The 15297-nt window shown below is 45.2% G+C and overlaps 1 protein-coding gene across 1 annotated transcript in view; it reads left to right on the forward strand.

Annotated features, from left to right (window-relative positions):
• PCP4 (Purkinje cell protein 4) overlaps positions 1–15297 on the forward strand; it is a 65279-nt gene that overhangs the window by 14255 nt on the left and 35727 nt on the right. Inside the window, exon 2 of the mRNA XM_072133236.1 lies at positions 9572–9623. Coding sequence (XP_071989337.1) covers positions 9572–9623 — 52 coding nt within the window. The remainder of the gene's footprint in view (positions 1–9571; positions 9624–15297) is intronic.

Consider the following 15297-nt stretch of genomic DNA (forward strand, 5'->3'; position numbering starts at 1 on the left):
AATATTTACTATATATGGTGGTCTAGACGATCTTAAAAGGATGTTAGTCAAATATTTAGCTTTTTCAGTATATTAATAACATTATATATATACGCCGGGGGGGGGGGTCCCACTGATGCAGACGCAGACAGAGCTAAGTTACAGATGATTATCTTATGTTTTTCCTAAAACTGATGCTATCACTGCGCTGTTCATCCAGAACTTCATGATTCATAAGGAAAAAAAACCAGACTGATGTATCCAATCTATACAGTGTATCCAATCAGCCTAGACGCCACACCAATAACATTCTTCTTGTACTGATACATTGTAACAAACAGAGGAAAAGGGAACCTGTCAGTGGGTGTGACCATGCAGACTGCAGCCAGTGTTGGGTATTGTTCCAGAAGACATGTGTAATCAGCTCTGTATGTTGTTAGTAGCAGCAGAGCTGTGATATATGGATTTATATTCCAGGATTGTAGCTTCTTTTAGAGAGGACTGTCCTCACACTGCTGTGCTCATAGATTTTCCTCCATTGTTCTGCTCCACATCCTCTCCCTTCTGCTGTGGGTAAAAGCTGCAGCAGACTTCAGGTTGTGTGCTATAGCTTTTAGAGAAACTGTGAGTGTCTCTGCTGCTGATACATCCAGAGAACACAGCAGTGGCACAGCAGTGTTAGGACTTGTGCACTAATCATTTAATATAAGTCTATATTTCATTGTGTTGCTACTACTAATCCCACATGGAAAGACATTTGGTTACGCTTCTCTCCAGGGACAGTACCTAATACTGGTTGCAGTATTGTATTCCATTAGTTTAGTGATAAGTCAGGAGCTGCAATACCAGACCTATCCTGCAGAAAATGGTGGCGCTATGTCTGCTAAAACAAACCCTTTAAGAAATGCTGTCTCCTGCCACTACTTAGCCCGATCTTGTCTGGTAAGGTCTAAGTTGTCCAAGTTGAAGTCTATCCATGGTAGGGTGACTTGTTGGCTCTGCACCCCAGCACCCATGCACTGACATATACGGTGTATGGAGCTACAGACCCCCCGCAGACACTCACTAATGCACCTATGTATATATAAACATGTCAGGAGGACGATCCGTCTTGTGAATTGTACATTACACTTCTGGAAACCTAACAAAACCTTAAAAGCTTTGTATGAATGGAACATAGTGACCCGCGCCCCTGGTGGCACCGCTCTGAGTGCCTCGTACACGCCCGGGTACAGCCCGAAGATAAATGAGGCTGGAGAAGACCTGTCTTTGTACACAGACAGTGACTTCTTCATAGACTCAGATGTAAGAGATATATTTCTGCTTTACGAAAAGTTTACAGCAGTGTTTTCCAAAGGGGGTCCTGCACGAGCCCCTGAGAGTCATTTGGGGCAGCAAGTGATAGTCCTGTTACATAAAAAGGACATAAACCTATAATTTAGTTATCTGATCAGGGGTCTGTATGAATTTACAGGAACTGATTTGGTGTCAGAATTAGTTAAAGGGTTGAAACTTATATAAATATAAGGGTTTGATCAAAAGTTCTAATTAATTTGGGGGGCTGAATTCATTTAGGAGTCTTGGGGTTCAGGTATCCTAATTAGTTTAGGATTCTGATCTTGGGTTTGGGTCATCTTATATTTGTTATCCATGGCCTCCGTCCGTCTAAAATCAACTTTAATAATTATACTAATGAGGCTGATGGATGCTGTGCAGGTGTTACCAGAGCCCCTCCGTATTGTAGCTTCACAGGCTCTTACAATGTCTCACCCTCCCCCATGTTATCTCAGCACTTCCCCCTCCCTCTGCTTATTGTAATCTCACATGGACGGGGGAGGAAGTCCTCCTGTACAATGTAATATTCTGTGAATCTGCAACATAGAGGGGCTCTGGTAATCCCTCCCCCCTCAGAGCCCATCTGGCTCATTAGCATTATCATTATCTATGAGTAATGCCCCTGGTTTATCATGATGGATTCTGTTGGTAGATTTCTGATCTAGGGATTTAATTATTTTAGGATATTGATCTGGGGTCTAAAAAACTTTCCAGGTCTGGACTGGGGTCAGTATTTATTTAAAGGTCTTACAAATATTAGTTGTATGATGGGGGGTCCAGAGTAGATTTAGGGATCTTGTCTGGGATCTGTATTTTTCTGGGGGGTCTGGTCTGGGGTTTACATTCTCTAAGGGGTCAGATCTAAGGTCAGAATTTTCTTAGATGTGTGCTTAGGAGTAGTCTGTATTTGTTTAGAGGTCAGGTGAAGAAGCTTCACAGTGCATCATTCTGAGACTGACCTTGAGAATGTCCTTGGAGATACACGTCACACATGTTGGAATGTTGTGGCAAAAATTATTTGGGTAGCAACAAGCTGTTGGCTGCTCCCACACCAATACATTGTACAGCTGCTCCCATGAGACCTCTATGAGATCATCTATTGTCAGTAGTGATGTAATGATGGATCAGTATTATCTATATAGAGGTCATTGTACAGGGAGGGGGAGAAGATAAGCTGTGACATCATCTATTGTCAGTAGTGATGTAATGATGGGTCAGTATTATCTATATAGAGGTCATTGTACAGGGAGGAGGAGGAGATAAGCTGTGACATCATCTATTGTCAGTAGTGATGTAATGATGGGTCAGTGATATCTATATAGAGGTCATTGTACAAGGAGGGGGAGGAGATAAGCTGTGACATCATCTATTGTCAGTAGTGATGTAATGATGGGTCAGTGTTATCTATATAGAGGTCAATGTACAGGGAGGGGGAGGAGATAAGCTGTGACATCATCTATTGTCAGTAGTGATATACTGATGGGTCAGTGTTATATATATAGAGGTCATTGTACAGGGAGGGGAGGAGATAAGCTGTGACATCATCTATTGTCAGTAGTGATGTAATGATAGGTCAGTGTTATCTATATAGAGGTCATTGTGCAGGGAGGGGGAGGAGATAAGCTGTGACATCATCTATTGTCAGTAGTGATGTAATGATGGGTCAGTGTTATCTATATAGAGGTCAATGTACACGGAGGGGGAGGAGATAAGCTGTGACATCACCTATTGTCATTAGTGATGTAATGATGGGTCAGTGTTATCTATATAGAGGTCATTGTACAAGGAGGGGGAGGAGATAAGCTGTGACATCATCTATTGTCAGTAGTGATGTAATGATGGGTCAGTGTTATCTATATAGAGGTCATTGTACAGGGAGGGGGAGGAGATAAGCTGTGACATCATCTATTGTCAGTAGTGATGTAATGATGGGTCAGTGTTATATATATAGAGGTCATTGTACAGGGAGGGGGAGGAGATAAGCTGTGACATCATCTATTGTCAGTAGTGATGTAATGATGGGTCAGTGTTATCTATATAGAGGTCATTGTACAGGGAGGGGGGAGGAGATAAGCTGTGACATCACGTATTGTCAGTAGTGATGTAATGATGGGTCAGTGTTATCTATATAGAGGTCATTGTACAGGGGGGGGAGGAGATAAGCTGTGACATCATCTATTGTCAGTAGTGATATAATGATGGGTCAGTGATATCTATATAGAGGTCATTGTACAGGGAGGGGAGGAGATAAGCTGTGACGTCATCTATTGTCAGTAGTGATGTAATGATGGGTCAGTGTTATCTATATAGAGGTCATTGTGCAGGGGGAGGAGATAAGCTGTGACATCATCTCTTGTCAGTAGTGATGTAATGATGGGTCAGTGATATCTATATAGAGGTCATTGTACAGGGAAGGGGAGGAGATAAGCTGTGACATCATCTATTGTCAGTAGTGATGTAATGATGGGTCAGTGTTATCTATATAGAGGCCATTGTACAGGGAGGGGGAGGAGATAAGCTGTGACATCATCTATTGTCAGTAGTGATGTAATAATGGGTCAGTGTTATATATATAGAGGTCATTGTACAGGGAGGGGGAGGGGCTAAGCTGTGACATCATCTATTGTCAGTAGTGATGTAATAATGGGTCAGTGTTATATATATAGAGGTCATTGTACAGGGAGGGGGAGGAGAGAAGCTGTGACATCTATTGTCAGTAGTGATGTAATGATGGGTCAGTGTTATCTATATAGAGGTCATTGTACAGGGAGGAGGAGGAGATAAGCTGTGACATCATCTATTGTCAGTAGTGATGTAATCATGGGTCAGTGATATCTATATAGAGGTCATTGTACAGGGAGGGGAGGAGTTAAGCTGTGACATCATCTATTGTCAGTAGTGATGTAATGATGGGTCAGTGTTATCTATATAGAGGTCATTGTACAGGGAGGGGGAGGAGATAAGCTGTGACATCATCTATTGTCAGTAGTGATGTAGTGATGGGTCAGTGTTATCTATATAGAGGTCATTGTACAGGGAGGGGGAGGAGATAAGCTGTGACATCATCTATTGTCAGTAGTGAAGTAATGATGGGTCAGTGTTCTCTATATAGAGGTCATTGTACAGGGAGGGGGAGGAGATAAGCTGTGACATCATCTATTGTCAGTAGTGATGTAATGATGGGTCAGTGTTATCTATATAGAGGACATTGTACAGGGAGGAGGAGGAGATAAGCTGTGACATCATCTATTGTCAGTAGTGATGTAATGATGGGTCAGTGTTATCTATATAGAGGTCATTGTACAGGGAGGGGGAGGAGATAAGCTGTGACATCATCTATTGTCAGTAGTGATATAATGATGGGTCAGTGATATCTATATAGAGGTCATTGTACAGGGAGGGGAGGAGATAAGCTGTGACGTCATCTATTGTCAGTAGTGATGTAATGATGGGTCAGTGTTATCTATATAGAGGTCATTGTGCAGGGGGAGGAGATAAGCTGTGACATCATCTCTTGTCAGTAGTGATGTAATGATGGGTCAGTGATATCTATATAGAGGTCATTGTACAGGGAAGGGGAGGAGATAAGCTGTGACATCATCTATTGTCAGTAGTGATGTAATGATGGGTCAGTGTTATCTATATAGAGGCCATTGTACAGGGAGGGGGAGGAGATAAGCTGTGACATCATCTATTGTCAGTAGTGATGTAATAATGGGTCAGTGTTATATATATATAGAGGTCATTGTACAGGGAGGGGGAGGGGCTAAGCTGTGACATCATCTATTGTCAGTAGTGATGTAATAATGGGTCAGTGTTATATATATAGAGGTCATTGTACAGGGAGGGGGAGGAGAGAAGCTGTGACATCTATTGTCAGTAGTGATGTAATGATGGGTCAGTGTTATCTATATAGAGGTCATTGTACAGGGAGGAGGAGGAGATAAGCTGTGACATCATCTATTATCAGTAGTGATGTAATGATGGGTCAGTGTTATCTATATAGAGGTCATTGTACAGGGAGGGGGAGGAGATAAGCTGTGACATCATCTATTGTCAGTAGTGATGTAATGATGGGTCAGTGATATCTATATAGAGGTCATTGTACAGGGAGGGGAGGAGTTAAGCTGTGACATCATCTATTGTCAGTAGTGATGTAATGATGGGTCAGTGTTATCTATATAGAGGTCATTGTACAGGGAGGGGGAGGAGATAAGCTGTGACATCATCTATTGTCAGTAGTGATGTAGTGATGGGTCAGTGTTATCTATATAGAGGTCATTGTACAGGGAGGGGGAGGAGATAAGCTGTGACATCATCTATTGTCAGTAGTGAAGTAATGATGGGTCAGTGTTCTCTATATAGAGGTCATTGTACAGGGAGGGGGAGGAGATAAGCTGTGACATCATCTATTGTCAGTAGTGATGTAATGATGGGTCAGTGTTATCTATATAGAGGACATTGTACAGGGAGGAGGAGGAGATAAGCTGTGACATCATCTATTGTCAGTAGTGATGTAATGATGGGTCAGTGTTATCTATATAGAGGTCATTATACAGGGAGGAGGAGATAAGCTGTGACATCATCTATTGTCAGTAGTGATGTAATGATGGGTCAGTGTTAACAGAAACAGAAATGTTAAATTAGGCATGTTCCCTTACATATTATTCTTTGCCCAGTAACATCTCTGCCCCTGGGACTCGTTACCTCCCCCCCCCCCCAACCATGAACACGTGAATTCTCATATATCATACTGAAAAGACGAGAAGTTCTTTCCTGAATGTAATACTGCAGGGCTCCAATGGGGGGCACACTTCTTTTAGCCTCATATGGAGATGAACTAAAGATGACAATTCCTTTAAGTTCAGAAAGAAAACCCGTCGCTGTGCCTGGCAATGCTACCATGCCTATATTACATTTCTTCTGTAGAAGTGCTTCTTCCTGTTCTTCCACATCACAATGATACAAATTGCCTAACAGCGAGGACTCCTGCAGATCTATCACTGCTCAAGACGTCTTGTCTGAAACGATGGAAATTACCCGGGCCGTATCCTGCTGTCGCTCAATTGCCGCCTGCGCAGGAGGACGCGGACCATAGAAGAGGATGTGACAGCTATAAAGACAGCGAGATCCTCGGTGCAGAACATGGCTGCACGCGGAGTTAAGCGGCGGCCCGGACATCTATCCGTGATTGATGCCGCATCGTGATGGGACCCTCATTTACATAAGTAAATACTTTTAAACAACGATTTTAGACACTTCCCCAAGAAAAGGAACACAATGTGCGCCAGTTTTCTGTCTGACTTTGCACTAGAAGGAACGTGCACACTGCTTGTACATGTATTTATAAGGTGTCTGCGCCAGTTTTGTTGATGGATTTGTAGCCAATCCAGCACATAGATGCCCCTACCAATTAGCCATAGCTATGATTGGCTCATCTCTACACTGTATAAAGCCCCTTCTTCGCAGGAAGGTGCCTGAGCAAAATGGTTTTCTATCTGAGCAATTCATGTTTTTTCTGTGTTCCTATGTTTTTTTTTGTGTACTTGATCTCGGCTTGTTCCTTGACCAGCCTATTTTACTCCTCCTTGACTGCAGATCCCTGCTTTGACTGTGGAGCTCATTTACTAAGGGTCTGTCGGGCGCATTTTCGTCGGGTTTCCCGACGATTTCTGTTTTGCGCCGAATCACCCCAGGATTTTGGCGCACGCGATCAGATTTTGGCGCACCGGTGCCGGCTTTCACGCAACACAAATCAGGGGGCGGACCATCGGACAATACGACAAATTTGGACAACGCGCAGAATTTAACAATTAGAAATGTGTCTTCTTCCCGGTACTTACAAGCACCGGGAAGAAGAAGGTGAACGCCGGTGGACCTCAGTGCAGAAGCGACGAATGCAGAAACTCGGGCTCACGACCTTAGTGAATCACGCCGGACCCGAATCCTCGTCGGACAACGCACCGCGGGATCGCAACAGGACCGGGTAAGTAAATCTGCCCCTGTGTCTTCCCTGACCTTATCTCCTTACTCTTCCCTGACTGCAGAAACCTCCATGACTTGCCTCTGACTTGGTATCACAGCATTGTACCTTGACCTCGGCTTGTTCCTTGACTACCTCTTCTTACTCATTCTTGACTTGCATATCTATCTAGTTTGACCCCTGTGAATCCCACGCTACAACCTGATTATCAACAAACTCTTCATGTCTTCCCTGACCTTGGCTTGTACTTGATGTCTCTTTTACTGGACCTCAGTTGTTCCTGGTGACCCTGTAACTGATGCTGGATACTTAGATAAAGGTTAAAGGGGTAATACCAGAGAGTTCACTTAGATAACGTGTCTGTAGAAGTCATCACAGTTACAATAGGACCACAAATCTCTGCTAATAGCAATAAAGCATAAATCGTCTGCCATTGTTGTCACTTCAGTTTCATGTTTGATATCTATTACTAAACAGAATATGGAATTTATGATTTTGTATAAATAAATAATATAAATGCACAAGATTAAAAAAAATATATATATATCCTCATCTATTATTTTTCTTGCCCCTCCAGTGGCTATGCCCTGGGATTCACTGATCAGGGAGGATTCGAAAGGGGCAAATTTATTTATCCTAATCCTACATAACCATAAAGTAACTTTCTTCATCTTATAAAGTAATAATTATATTTGATCTGAGCTCTAGGACCTCCAACAACCTTCAGAAGTTAGTATGTTTTTGTTGTGAGGTCCTGTAAGTATCCTGCTGCCTAGTCCTTGTCTCTGACTGTCTCTGTTATGGGGGTCCTGTCAGTATCCTGCTGCCTAGCCCTTGTCTCTGACTGTCTCTGTTATGGGGGTCCTGTCAGTATACTGCTGCCTAGCCCATGTCTCTTGCTGTCTCTGTTATGGGGTCCTGTCAGTATCCTGCTGCCTAGCCCTTGTCTCTGACTGTCTCTGTTATGGGGGTCCTGTCAGTATCCTGCTGCCTAGCCCTTGTCTCTGACTGTCTCTGTTATGGGGTCCTGTCAGTATCCTGCTGCCTAGCCCTTGTCTCTGACTGTCTCTGTTATGGGGTCCTGTCAGTATCCTGCTGCCTAGCCCTTGTCTCTGACTGTCTCTGTTATGGGGGTCCTGTCAGTATCCTGCTGCCTAGCCCTTGTCTCTGACTGTCTCTGTTATGGGGTCCTGTCAGTATCCTGCTGCCTAGCCTTTGTCTCTGACTGTCTCTGTTATGGGGTCCTGTCAGTATCCTGCTGCCTAGCCCTTGTCTCTGACTGTCTCTGTTATGGGGGTCCTGTCAGTATCCTGCTGCCTAGCCCTTGTCTCTGACTGTCTCTGTTATGGGGTCCTGTCAGTATCCTGCTGCCTAGCCCTTGTCTCTGACTGTCTCTGTTATGGGGGTCCTGTCAGTATCCTGCTGTCTAGCCCTTGTCTCTGACTGTCTCTGTTATGGGGGTCCTGTCAGTATCCTGCTGCCTAGCCCTTGTCTCTGACTGTCTCTGTTATGGGGGTCCTGTCAGTATCCTGCTGCCGAGCCCTTGTCTCTGACTGTCTCTGTTATGGGGTCCTGTCAGTATCCTGCTGCCTAGCCCTTGTCTCTGACTGTCTCTGTTATGGTGTCCTGTCAGTATCCTGCTGCCTAGCCCTTGTTTCTGACTGTCTCTGTTATGGTGTCCTGTCAGTATCCTGCTGCCTAGCCCTTGTCTCTGACTGTCTCTGTTATGGGGTCCTGTAAGTTGTGATCGTTACAGGAAGCAATGAACATATAAATCAGGATGCTCTTGTATAAATATGTGCCCCCCCTCCCTCCCTTTAATCACCCTATTAAACATTAATATGCCTGGGAGCGGGACACAAATTCCGCCTCCTCCTACACAGTAACAAACTGTTTATCCTTCCATAATGTTACCCCACGGACCCTCCTGGCTTGTGCAGCGCCGGTAATTGGGAGCCGCGTCCCTTCCCGCAGCCAGAACACAGGCACCAGGGGAACGGGGACATTTCCACCTCCGTACACCTGCCACATGTAATACCTCCATTCCATGGGGGATACAGGAATAGATGATGTCCTATTATATGTGACATACGGCTGGGAGAAGTTCCCATCATATCTGATCCATATGATTTAAAGGGCTGGTGAAACATCCTTTTCTTAGGTTTTTTTTTAACTTTTTGAATCCCCATCTCACTCCCCAGTTTCTAAATTTGCATCAACACTTTGCTTGTCAATTTAATAACGTAAGAATTTTCTCTTCTTTTCTGGATCTAGAGACAAAGTTCTGGAGCTGCAAGTGTAAAGGACAAGAAATCAGGGGAAAACGGTAAGATGCGTCCACTTCTTTTCTCGATAAAAATTCTCAATGGACGTCTACCACCAGGATGAAGGATTGTAAACCAAGTACATTGACATACTGGTGTGCGCCCCCTCTGGCAGGATACACTCTCACTTTAGCTTCTTATGCCCTAGTTTTTACAAAAATATGGTTCAAACATTATTCAAATGAGCCTGAGGGGCTCCGGGCTCCATCATTTGAATACATTAGAAGTCAAAAGAAGAGTGGATCCTACCAAGGGGGCACACACCAGTATGTCAGTGCGCTTGGTTTACAATCCTTCATCCTGGTGGTAGATTTCCTTTAAAAGGGTAAAAATCAGTTGTCCCCATAACATGGTGTTGCCTCATGAGAACCCTTCTTTCTGGAGGCCGGTATAAGCCACTGCATGCACATGCAGTTGCGCATGCACGGCCAGTTTTCTATTCATTGCGGCTGCGAGGGGTAATGGAGGACCCTGTTCTCAAAGTCGAGGTGAGACTCACACCAATCTAGAGCCCAGGGGACTCGCACTGATCTAGAGCACAGGGGTCCTCCACCATACCTTTTCCGTGGCTCTTTCCACCCACCTCTATGAGACTTCATGGAATAGACAACCCATAGACGTCAATAGAAAAGTTGCACATGCGCAACCAGCACAAGAATATCGCTGGAGAACCTCTGTGCTCAAAATAGATGTGGGTCTCACCTCTAGACCTTGAGAACGGGGTCCTCCAACTCCTGTATTGTAGCCTCAGTGAATGTAATGGTCACCGCGCATGCGTTCACTGCTATGGTCATGAGGAGACTTGCGTATTCAGTCCGATAGTGGTGAAAAGGGAGAGCGCTACCATTGGTGTCCAACAAAAAGAAGAGAGGGAGGTCCTGTGTGTCCCCGCTTTTGATATAATGACTGTGGAATTTTGTGCATGCGCTCGGCCTCTTCATTTTATCCAGATTTGTTGGAGAAATCCATGTACGAGTCTCATAGACCGGTGACCTGCATGTGTGTCGGCTGCTTCCTTTAAATGGGGAACATGGATGCTAATACTTGTGATTATTGGGGGTCCCGGTGGTCAGACCCTCAGAGGAGGAAGGGGCTGAATATTCTTTTTTTTTTTTTTTGCAACAGTCACCTAAAGGGATCCGTCAGCAGTTTTGAATAAGATGTTTAGTTGTTGTGCCTGGAGAGATGTGTAATCAGACCTTTGTGTATGTATATGTAGCAGCAGAACTGTGATATATGGATTAATATTCAAGGATTATAGCGTCTGGGGGCATGTCTTCACACTGCTGTGCTCTGTGCTCTCTGCAGACAGAGTGGGGCACATTTACTAAGGGTCCGAATCGGGTTTTGCCGCCGGGTTTCCCAAATTTTTCCGATTTGTGCCGAATTGCCCCGGAATTTTGGTGCACGCGATTGGATTGTGGCGCATTGGCGCCGGCATGCATGCGACGGAAATATGGGGGTGTGGCCTTTGGAAAACCCGACCGATTCTGAAAAACCGTGGTATTTTTTAAAAAAAATGTGTCGCTTGACACGCGCTGCTAACAACATACACAAAGGGATGATTACACATCTCTCCAGGGACAATGCCTTGCACTGGTTGCAGAGAGCTAAGAGCTCAGCAGTGTGAGGACATGCCCTCTTTGCAGTAGGAGAATCCATGCAATGGATGAATCCATATTTCACAGTCCTGCTGCTACTAACAACATACATATATGGATGATTAGACCTCTCTACACTGACTGCAGAGTATTCCATACTCCGCATGGAGGTCATAGAGGACACAGACTCTGGTAAAGGTGCAGCCCTTTAAGACCTCTATAATTGCTGAATCAGACAAGCTGCCAGCAGTGGGATCACGCAGAGCAATGACCTGGCGCAGCGCCCGGGCTCGCTGTCGCAGGAATCAATGCAAGACAAAGCTGCTGCTTGAGTAAGTAATCTCGCAGAGACGATGGTTAAATAATTATGAATTTGGCAGAGCTGGAGGAGCTGCTGCGGGAGCTGCGCCACCGTGGGGGGAGAGCGGCAGCGTGCGGCGCAGGATTAATATTCCCCCCATGGTTCTTTACAACCTGCGCTTTTCCTCGAGATGAAAAGTTTTATTATCCCATTATGTAAACCTGAAAGCTAATATTTATACCGATCCCGGCGTCCGCGCACCGCGGCGCTGAATGTGGGCGCATTGTGCACCGCGCAACTGAATTATGTGCAGCCCCGAAAAGATTTATTATCTGACTGTCACTTCTCAGCCGCGGACGCAGCCGGGAGAAGGGTTTTGTCTACGGCTTTGATTTCATTATAGATCCTCCAAGAGCCGAGAAATGACATTCCCCTTTTATATAACAGCCAAATGTATGAAATAAGGAACCGCGCCATTTATGTCTGAAGGTTGTGTATGGCAGCAGATATACCAGCGTCATACAGTGTGTATATAGCAGGACCATGCAGTGTATATACAGCAGGACCATACAGTGTATATACAGCAGGACCATGCAGTGTATATACAGCAGGACCATACAGTGTATATATAGCAGGACCATGCAGTGCAGGAGCCCAAGAAGGACCAGCAACCACCAGGACTGTCTCTTACAAGTGTCTCAGCTTGGGGATGGGGCTCCCAGCAGTGCAGAGCTTGCTCAGGAATGGCGGCAGGCAGGTGTGAGGCATCTGCACGCACTGTGACACTGCGGAGACTCCCGGAGCAAGGCCTGGTGTCAAGGAGGGCAGCAAAGAAGCCACTTCTCTCCAGAAAAAACATCAGGGACAGACTGATATTCTGCAGGAGGTACAGGGAGTGGACTTCTGAGGACTGGGGGAAAGTCATTTTCCCCTTTCCGATTGTTTGGAACATCTGGAAAACAGCTTGTTGGGAGAAGACAAGGTGAGCGATGCCCCCAGTCTTGTCTCCTGCCACCTGTAAAGCATCCTGCAACCATTTGCAACATCCCCCACCGGGGCCTAGACTTTTCTTGGGGCCTGGAGGCAGCCGGGGCCCGGAATACCGGAGTGGCTGGCGGTTGCGGCCTAGGCATGCTAGTGTCACGGTGCTTGGTTTGGGGACCGGAGGGCTGTCCTACAGCCTGGCAGGTCTCCAGCAGGTGGTGTGTGCAAGAAATTAGATGAGGGTGAGGCTGATGTACTGGTTCTCCCTGGGGCAACCACTTAGTGTCTGTAGTATGAGTCCCTGGATGATAAATGGGGAGCCCTTGATGGTGATACAGCCATAGCAGGGACCAGACGGAGGCAACATTGTGCAAAAATAACTTACAGTTCTTTATTCGAACAACAGTAGGCAACGGCCTAAACGATTCCATACAAATGGCCGGATTACTGGGAAGGATCCGGAGTACTGGAAGTGCTCATGGAGAGTGAACCACAGGAGTTTGGTCATCAGCCTGGATGCAGGCTGGGATGGAGCTGTGTCCAATGCTGGAAGCTTCAGCTTTGTCCTGGGTCTTCTGTGTATCTGCGCTAGTGGTGCACTGACACTCTGTAAGCTCTATAGTGAGAGCTGAGGCCTAGGGGGCCTGTAGTAAGAGCATGTGCTCTGAGGTCTCTCTGGTAAGAGAGCTTGATGGAAAGAGAAGGGAGTGTCATTTCCTGTCCAGGGGTTTTGTTACTCCCTCTGGTCAGGTGGTGGCTCACTCTCCAATCACACTCCAGTTTACAATGACGCACGTGATTGGACATTAACAGTATACAATAATATTAACCCTTGCCTATCTAGGCAGAATCTACGGCTGCATAATTTCCTCTAGATGTACTGAATGGTACAAGGGGCTTTTTCGCAACCACTCCTCTGCCCATGCATTGGCAGGGGTGTTGCACATTCATGTGTGGGGTGGCTTCTCAGCCTCTCACATTTTTGCCTAAAAACACCTCCATGAATAAAGAATGGGACCAGAATGTCCTCCAAGAGCAACTTCTCCCAACCCTCCAGGAGCAGATGGTGATCAGCAATGGCTTCTCCAGCATGATGGAGCACCTTGTCATAAAGCAAAGGGGAGAACTAAATGGCTCAGGGAACAGAACATAGAGATTTTGGGTCCTTGGCCTGGAAACTCCCCAGATCTTAATCCCATTGAGAACTTGTGGTCAATCATCAAGAGACGGGTGGACAAACAAAAACCAACAAATTGTGACAGAATGCAGCAGTGATTGTGCAGGAATGGACGGCTATCAGTCAGGATTTTCGTGCAGGAGGTGATTGAGAGCTGCCAGGGAGAATTGCAGAGGTCCTGAAGAAGAAGGGTCAACACTACAAATACTGACTCGCTGCAGTAACTCCTCCTACCTGACAATAAAAGCTTTTATACTCATAATATGATTGCACTTGTATCTCTGTATGTGATAAAAGCAGAGGGCAACACATCATGTGACAATATAATATTTGTGTCATTCTCAAAACTTATGGCCATGACTGTACAGTCCACATATAGCAGAGCTGTTTGGTGTCTAAATGACAGGATCCTGCAGTGAGAATACAACAGGAGGGGCACATAGGGAATATATACCTACAGAGTGTATATAATAGTGCCATACAATGCATACAGCACAGAGAGCAGAGGAATTGGGGCTGTGGAGAGGCTTAATGCAGAGAGCTAAGAGCACAGCAGTGTGAGGACAGGCCCTGTTTCTCCCAGTCCTGCACATAGGGACTCCCATGGAATGTCCTCACATAGTGGTTACCCATGCGGCTAGTGGTTGCCAGGTAGAATACAGTGGCGGAGGAGGGGGCCGGCTGCGGATAGTTACTGCAGTTACTGTAGTGAAGTGTGGATTGGAAGCAAATTAGGATTCATCTATCTGCGGTGAATGTTTGCAGAAATCTTATCCGCGCACTCGCTTTAATGTGTGGCAGAGCCCGGCAGACGGCTGCGGAGCCCCACAGGTTATTGATTCTTCCGTCTCTCAGACACAGAACATTGCGGAGCAGCCGGAGCGCAGGTAAATGAGGAGCGGACCCCAGGAACCGCCGGCTACAGTCTGTACAAGAGCCGAGTGATTGGTTTTATAATTCCTTCTATTTAACTCCAGATCTCACCCTGTAATATTCACATCACAGGAGGTTAACACTGCACAAGGTTACACTTACCTCTTCCCGTGGGTAGAAGGAACGCACAACCTCACAGTGTTCAGAGACATCTTCCCCTCCATGTGTTATTATAATGAAGAGAATATTATACACACTTTTTTAATACATTCTGTATCATACTCTAGAGCTGCACTCACAATTCTGCTGCTGGTGCAGTCACTGTGTACATACATGACATTACTTATCCTGTACTGATCCTGAGTTACATCCTGTAGATCTTTTATTTTATATAAAAGTAAAAAAACATAACAATACAAACAAAACCTAATATACAATATATACAATATCTTACTTGCTGGTCCAGCCCCATTCATACCTAGCAAAAACAATAACTTACAATACACCGAAAAGATTAAACACCAAATACCACAACCCCCACCCAACCGATTATCACAACCTAAACCAAACCAATAAACAAAGACAAGCCACACCCACAAATAAACATAAATGACTATAAATATACATAAACCCACCCCACACCCTCTAATAACAAACCACCCCACACCCATTTTTTTTTTTTTTTTTTTAAATATATAATAACAAATACACACAACACTACACTAAACTAAATCCCTCGC

This window comes from Engystomops pustulosus, chromosome 2 (assembly GCF_040894005.1).
Source record: "Engystomops pustulosus chromosome 2, aEngPut4.maternal, whole genome shotgun sequence".
NCBI lineage: Eukaryota > Metazoa > Chordata > Amphibia > Anura > Leptodactylidae > Engystomops > Engystomops pustulosus.